This window comes from Myotis davidii, unplaced genomic scaffold (genome assembly GCF_000327345.1).
Source record: "Myotis davidii unplaced genomic scaffold, ASM32734v1 scaffold496, whole genome shotgun sequence".
Classification (NCBI taxonomy): Eukaryota; Metazoa; Chordata; class Mammalia; order Chiroptera; family Vespertilionidae; genus Myotis; species Myotis davidii.
Genome location: NW_006289398.1, coordinates 3,424,491 through 3,432,788, shown reverse-complemented (window position 1 = coordinate 3,432,788; position 8,298 = coordinate 3,424,491). Strand labels below are relative to the sequence as shown.

At 44.0% G+C, this 8,298-nt stretch overlaps 1 protein-coding gene across 1 annotated transcript in view; it reads right to left on the bottom strand.

Annotated features, from left to right (window-relative positions):
* The window catches only part of SLC45A2 (solute carrier family 45 member 2), a 24,722-nt gene extending 19,015 nt beyond the window's left edge, over positions 1-5,707 (bottom strand). The window contains exons 1-2 of the mRNA XM_006761770.2: positions 4,735-5,707; positions 2,756-2,932 (exon numbers count right to left, since the gene is read on the bottom strand). Of these exons, the coding sequence (XP_006761833.1) occupies positions 2,756-2,932; positions 4,735-5,119 (562 nt within the window). The 5' untranslated portion in view covers positions 5,120-5,707. The remainder of the gene's footprint in view (positions 1-2,755; positions 2,933-4,734) is intronic.
* Between the last annotated feature and the right edge of the window lie 2,591 nt (positions 5,708-8,298).

Here is an 8,298-nt window from a genome sequence, read left to right as displayed (position 1 = left end):
TCGTTTCCTCTCTGTTCAAAAAATCAATGAAAAAAAAAATTTTAAAAAGTCAGAAATATGCTAGGAGATATTTTGGCAATGAACCTTTTGACACTTATTTGAAAGTGCTTGGAATTGTTGGGCCTGGACTATAGCTCTGAAATAAATAAAAAGAATTTCAACTTACTCAGATGACTGGCTTCCCTGGAGGAATATCTTAGTGTTGGTGGGAGTCAAAATGGGCCCTGATACTGAACCTGGCTTTCTCACCAATGCTTGTTTCATGCAGAATGCTGTAGCCATCTCTCCACCAAGCTCATGCAAATTAGGAGGCCCGGTATGTGTGCAAGGCAGGGCAGAGTGGCAGTGCGCTGCTTGTTGTTTTCACTCCATCTTTCAATGTGGCCTGCCACTCAGAGCAGGTCACGTGGTGGGGTCACAGCCACATTTAACCCAACACAATTCATCTAGTCCCACTTTGCAAAGAGGGAGAGAGCACAGAAAGACAAAACAGCATTTTATATAACATGGGTGATCCTATCTGCTGTTGCATGCATTGAGCCCATGTCCAGGAGTAAACATTAACAGATATATTTATATGTATCCATCACTATGCAGGTCTGTATGCACAAAACAAGCCATACTGTAGTTCATGGGTGATAGGAGAGATGTTCACAAATAATGTAGACTCTCTGGGATTATCACTTAAGCCCCAGTCGGATATGTCTTTTAGGAAAATGAATCTGGAAGCTGTGTAGTGGTTCAATTAAAATAGGAGGAAGTTTTAGGCTGAAAAGCAGTTAAGGGATAAATACAAAGCTCAGATAAGATGTAGTAAGATCCCAAACCAAGGTAATATATTAAAATTATACATATTTGCTGAGACTACACCTTATGCCAATATCAGCAGAAAACCTCCAGATATTTTCCCAAACTCATAGAAACACTATCATGTGTTAGCCTTGAAAAAGCAATCAAAATACAGAGGTTCAATCTTCGAATATCAGAGGCAGCAAAGCAGAGATTGTTTGGCCAAGACTAACACTGTCGTAAACTGGGAGGTGGCAGCCACATTGCCAAATATTAGTGCAATGTAATTCTCAATGTGTCGTGTTCAAAAGCCAACAAGTCTCCCATGGCTTTGCTGTAATTAAATTCAGGGCATTATGATAGAGCAGAAGGAATTACAGGATTTAAATCAGGAGCATGCAGTTGAATCTCTCTGCTGTAGACAGGATGGTCAGGGCCAGTGACAGACAGAAACGGACTCCTGCTCCCCCACCTTCCCCGAAGCGAGAGGAACTGCACTCTATCTTGGGCAGCCAAGTGCTCAGACATTCAAACATTCAAACCTGTGGTCGACAACACATATTGACCCAATGGCTTCCCTATGTGGGCACTGCTCTTCGCTCTGGAGACATAAACAACAGAACACAGGATCCTGCTTCTCACTGGGACCTACTGGCCATGAGAGGAGAGAGAATATATAAAAATAAGAAATAAATAGATTGGCTGGGCTAGGAAGTCGATCAAATAAGATAGACTGGTAGATATAAAAATCCTCCTGGGCCGGGATGGTGCTGCAGCCTCAGGTAGAACCCTAGCCCTAGAACAGTCCTATAAGCGCATGCTGAATATTAGTAGCACAGCTCTACGTGAACGGCCCACAGCAACCACAGGAGGCCAGCAACAGCCCCGGAACAGCCCCGCTGCCCTCCTGCCGTGGCTTCTTTCAGACCAGGAGGTCGAGGAGATGCCAGTTCTTTATGGAACTAAGAAATCTCCCAGGGAATTGTCATTTGCTTGGTTTGTTTCTATTTCTGTTTTTTAAACATGGTTCTTGGAATACTTGCCACAGAATCATCTGGGGTACTTATTAAAAATGCACATTTCTAGCCAAAGCCGGTTTGGCTCAGTGGATAGAGCATCGGCCTGCAGGCTCAAGGGTCCCAGGTTCGATTCCGGTCAAGGGCATATACCTTGGTTGCGGGCACATCCCCGGTAGGAGGGGTGCAGGAGGCGGCTGGTCGATGTTTCTCTCTCATCGATGTTTCTAACTCTCTATCCCTCTCCCTTCCTCTCTGTAAAAAATCAATAAAATATATTTTTTAAAAAAATGCACATTTCTGCCCTGACTGGTTTGGCTCAGTGGATAGAGCGCCAGCCTGCGGACTGAAGGGTCCCAGGTTCGATTCTGGACAAGGGCATGTACCTTGGTTGCGGGCACATCCCCAGTAGGGGGAGTGCAGGAGACAGTTGATCGATGTTTCTCTTTCATCGATGTTTCTAACTCTCTATCCCTCTCCTTTCCTCTCTGTAAAAAAATCAATAAAATATATATTTTTAAAAATGCACATTTCTGGGCCCCTACCCCAAACCCACTGAATCAAAATAACTGGAGGGGGCAGGGGGCAGGAAACTGCATTTTTAACAAGCTCTGAAGTAATGCTGATGCTAAATTACTGATTTTTTTTTTTTTTAAGCAACCAAAAAGTAAAGTGCACAAGGCCTCTTTTCATTTCGGTTGTAAATGTCTCCACAGATGGCTCTTCAGAAAGCTCTTATGTAAACTTCCTTTGCAAAACTCCGCAGCCTGGTCACAAGCTGACTTTGTTTAGAGAAATACACTGGGAGCAGAGCCCCGCGTGATGGGAGCATTCCATCAAGTGATCCATTCATTCAAAAAAACTCAACGTGCAGAGAAACAGGAATGGCTTCAGTGGAAGGGCCTGTCTGCCTGGGAGCTGGAGAAGAGACCTTCTGGAATGTTCCCTACCTGTGAAGAGGGCGTGGTAGTGGAGGCCCCTCTCCTTGTCCTGGTGAGAGCAGACATCAAACAAGTAGGCTTTGATGGGCCCGTCAATGAAGTCCGCAGCAAAGTCAAAGAGAACCACACCCATCATGGTGATGGTGATGGCCCAGATCAGCTTCCTCCGTGGGTCAGCTATCAGCGCTAGAAGAGAAACAAACAGTGGGCACCCAAAGCTTGGTTTGAAATGACTCGCATTTTTATTCCCACCCAGACCTCCTGGCACCAAATGATCTCCCTTTGCTTTCATTTTGCTTTGTTTTCCAAATAAAAACTTTACTATTTTGTTTGGGTTTTAAGAATTATTCCAATAAAGGGCCAGAAAAGGCAAATCGATAGAGACAGAAAGCTGATTGAGTGGCTGCCTTGACTGTGGGGAGGGGAGGATGGGGTGTGACTGCTAGTGCTTACTGGGTTTCCTTGTGGGATGATAAAAATGTTGTGGGATTAGATAGGGTGATGGTTGCACAGCCTTGCCAATATACTAAAAAGTACCTCATTGTACACTTTAAAATGGTGACTTTTGTGGTATGTTACTCATATCTCTTTAGAGCAGTTTTAAAAATTGTGCATGCTTATTGTAAACCATTTCAACGATATAGAAAACCTGGGGAAATGCTTCAGATCCTAAGGCCAGTGGTGGCCCTCCTTCCCACGTCCCTTTATGCGCTTACACACATGCAGAGAAAAGTGTACATTTGTGCCTTAATGCGGTGCTTTACAAACTTTAGCACACTTATCAGCGCTTGGATGACTTGTTAATAGATTGGATGGTTGGACTCCATCTCCCATGAGTCTCCATGGTTCTCCCATGATTCCTCAGTAGGTGTGAGGTAGAGCCTGAGGATTTGCATCTCCAGAGCCCCAGTGATGCCCTGACTCACGGGACCATGTGCACATGCTCATTTATAACCAACTCCCTGTCTTCACATTCCAATTAATGAAGATCAATTTCACAATTTTTAACAGCTAAATAATATGTATTCTATGCCTATGTCACACTTTATTCATCCAATCTTAACAATTTTTCTTGCTTTCAGTTAATTTTTTAGGAATAATATGTAAGATATGCACGTTGTTTGAATGATAGCAGAAAGTAAGCCTGTCCTCCACTTCTCCCCGCCAGTCCTTTAGTGCCCTCCCTGGAGGCAACAGTCTTATCCGGTTTTCTTGTGATTCTTCCAGAAGTATTCTACCTTTATGTACTTATGCCCTCTTTTACATATATATGAAAGAGAACTAATTATCCTGCCTCATTATCATACATTCTGCTTGCCTGGGAGTTAAAGGCCTAAGCATGTGTGCTATTTTTACATTTATGATCCTTTTTTCAGGGCAACTTTTTATCCACTACCACCAATTACTGACTAATTACTGATTAATTGGTGGTTGATTAATGGCTAGAAAAAGTGCTCACCATCACGTCTGTTTTGTCCAGAATTTGCCAGAATGTCCCCTGGAGCTGCAGACGGATGCCCTGCACCCACTAAGCAGCTCCGCATAAAGCTCTGAACAGGATTAACCCTTATTGGGACACACAAGTAATTTATTGCAAATAAATTTGCAATATTTATAGCTGGTTAAATGGACAAAGTACTAAATAACATGTAATGGGTTCCAAACATGGCAATTAATAAGTATGTGAAAACATTAAGTTTGATAAAGTAGATAAAAATTTAATTCTATTTTAAAACACACACACACACACACACACACACACACACACACACACACTAAACCAACAACAATGCATCCTCATGTTTCTAAAAGTAAAATCTCCTCAAGCACAGAATTTGGGTCATTCCAAGTTGGAAGTTCATGGAAACCTAGGAGAGATGAACGGTCGTAAGCAATCGTTAAGTGTCCCACAGAGAAACCCAAACACTCCTACTGAGTTACCTAGTAGGACCCTTTCCCGGCCTGCCCGCCTGCAGCAGCGCACTGACCTGACACCACGGTGTCCCCGTTGAGGTACAGAGCCATGCCCAGGAGCATCATGACGCCCAGGGCCAGGATGTAGGGTCTGCGGCGGCCCCACCCAGCCCGGCAGTAGTCACTGGCCGACCCCACCACGGGCTGCAGCAGGAAGCCCAGGATGGGGCTGAGGAGCCACACCACGCTGTACAGGCTCTTGGGCAGGCCCACGCTGAGCAGCACGGGGGTCACGTAGGCCGCCTCCACGGCGTAGCAGAACTCCCGGCCGAACATGGCCATGCTGTGCATGATGAGCCGGCCTGTGGGTCTCCTGGGCGGCTCCCCCGCGGCCAAGGGGCCGTCCTCGGCGAGGGATCTGTAGGTGTGCGTGCCTGGCTGTCCACTGTTGCCGCCCATGGCCACTGGGTGAGGAACCTGCCTGCAGCCGGCCACCTCCTGCGTGGCCCCTCCGACTTGTGAGCTGGTTTTGACTTGGAGCCTGGCTGAGCAGCCCAGGGAGAGGGTGAGGCTGGGGGAAGGGCTCAGATTCTTTCATGCCTCTCAGATCACAAGTTATGATGAGAGGGAAGGGAGGTGGGGCCTAGAAAGCCTGCCGGAGCTGAGCTGCCCTGAGCCCTCTGGCTCCCTAGGATGTTTTCCTGAAGGAATCTTCCTTTGCGCTGTTCCCTCTCCCTCTCTCTCTCCCACTGTCTCTGTCTCTCTCCCTCTCTGTTTCTATTTATCTCTCTCTTTCTCTTTTCTCCCTCTCTCTCCCCGCAACACACACCCATTCTGTTACAATCTCACACACACAGCTTTGGGACAATAAAGACCTAAATGCAGATGCTAAGTCACAAGATCTTTTTAAAACTTTTTCTAGATATAAATATTCTGTTCTTTCCTGAGCACAGGTTTTCTGCATGCACACCTGAAGAGTCACTTAACAGACTTAAAAGGGCAGAGGGCTGTACTTCTCCTCTAAATCACTCGCTGTCAGCACTGCGATGGTTTCCTGCGTTGCACTCAACGCACTTTATAATTCAATGGTTGTGTGTTTATTCTATTTCTCCTCAGTCTCTGATCAGGACCGTGTTGCTTATTGTGGTATCCCCAGCTGCTAGCAAGGTACCGGACACCTATAGTGGGTTCTCAGTAAGTAGTTGCTACAGGACTGATGGAATGAAGCGTATACACTACACTTTGTAGTGCCAGTCAGCTGCCTATTTGCTCAGGTCCATTGCCTGCCCTTCTCTCCATGCTCTGTACCTTAAGAAACTACATTCCCAGGTTCCATTGCTCCCTGGCTCTGAAGCAGATTTGACCAATGGAGGCGCTGCTGAAAAGACAGAGGCAGGAGAAGGGAAGAAATCCCACCCTCTGCGCCCCTTCTCCTTTCTGAGAGGTCTCTGGCAGCGGCTGCATCTCCACTCGGGTCCAGTTTCCACCTGATAACACTACCTTCGTCCCTGCAGACACAGGCGTGGTCGCGGCTTCCCAGTGTTGCTCATATCTGGGTTGACTCATTGTCCTCTTGGCTTTTCAGCTCTTTATTCACCATCTCAAATTTCCTCTGTTTTAAAGACCGGAGTGGGTCTTATTTTCCTTGCTGGAACCTGAGTTCAAATGAAAAGTCTGAGTGCAGGTGAACCATGATCATATAGGAAGGGCTCTAAAAAAATGGTTTAAACAGCGGTTCTCAACCTGTGGGTCGCGACCCCTTTGGGGGTTGAACAACCCATTCACAGGAGTCGCTTAAGACCATCGGAAAACACATATATCATTATATATTGTTTTTGTGATTAATCATTTTGCTTTAATTATGTTCAATTTGTAACAATGAAATTGGGGATCACCACAACATGAGGAACTGTATACGAAAGGGTCGCTGCATTAGGAAGGTTGAGAACCACTGCCTTATGGGAATGTAAATTAGTACAGCCGCTATAGAAAACAGTATAAAGGCCTCTCAAAAATTAGTAATAGAACTATCATATGACCCTTCTATCTCCTCTTCTCTGAAATCAAATATATATGTGTGCATATATATATATATATATATATATTTATATATATATATATATTTATATTTATATTTATATTTATATATATATCCCTGTGTTCACTGCAGCATTATTTACAATAGCCAAGACAGGGAAACAACCTAAGTGTCAACTGAGGGATGATTAGAGAAAGAAGATATGGTACATATACACAATAGGATTCTACTCAGTCATAAAAAGACAAAATATTGCCATTTGCAACAACATGGACGGATCTTGAGACGATTATACTAAGTAAAATACATCAGATGAAAAAGAACAAAAACTTTATGATTCACTCATATGTGACATGTAAAACAAAAAGTAACCAATAAAACAAAAACAAACTCGGATTCAGACAACAGAATGACGGTTATCCCAGGGGAAGGGGGGAGGGGAAGGTGAAGTGGTAAGGGGGTCAGATGTATGGCAATGGAAGGAAACTAGACTTCAGGTGGGGAGCACACAATAGAGTACACAGATGTCAAATTATGATCTTGTACACCTGAATTTATATAATATTAACCAATATACCCAATAAATTTAATTTTTCAAATTAAGTAAAACAAAACGAACGTAATCCCTCTTTCACTAGAATTTCCATCCTCTTACCTGCCCCCTTGCCTATTTCTAAATCTACAGTTTGCCAAAAGATAACTAGAAAAAAAGAGAAAGTATAGCATTTTCTGCACAAGGCCTTATACTCTTCAGAAGAAAAGTAAGGGTCACTAACAAAAGCTAGTGACTTTATTTATATACATTTATTCACTAAAAGTTCACACCCTACAAAAAACTTTTCATTCAACATTTTATACAAAGTTAATCAATCACAGAAATCAACACTCTAAGCCAGCCCATCGGTTTATTTACAAGTTTAGCCAACTTATTTTTATCCTTTTCCTCACTAATCTATTCAATAGATTTTTTTAGCACCTTATGACAGTTAAAAGGTAAAATTACTTGGTTCATATCCATTAGAACGGTGCTACTCAAAGTGTGGCCTTTGACTTGGAAGCAATATAAGAAAGTTCAGAAAAATGCAAATTCTTGGGTCCCGCCCTGGACCCACTGCGTTCAAATCTCTAGGGTTGGGAAACAGATATCTGTGTTTTAACAGTATCTCCATATGATTCCTTGGTGGCCTAGTGAAGAGTTATGTAAACTACACTAAAAACAATTACTATCTTTGGAGATATGTACAAAGTGTAATGGGAATGTAGCCAGAGTTCCTAAGACTAGGAGCTAACACCTAGCACCTAGGGTGTTCCAGGCACGGCAAAGTCATCGTCTCAGACATCACAATTGATAGAGTGAGATTTGAAACCAAGGCCTTTCTGCTCCAAAGTTCATAATTGCTGGGGTCCAACCCCAGCAGGTCCAGGGGTCCCCAAAGGTGTGGACGGAGTCGGCGAAGAAGGAATGACACGGAGACAGCGTTCAGTTGATCAGCAGCCTTGCCAGGATCTCTAGCCACAATCTCCAGCCAAGTTCTGTGTCCATGTTCTCTTGCTAGGTTCTCCAGCCAGGTTCTGTAGCCATGTTCTCTGGCTAGGTTCT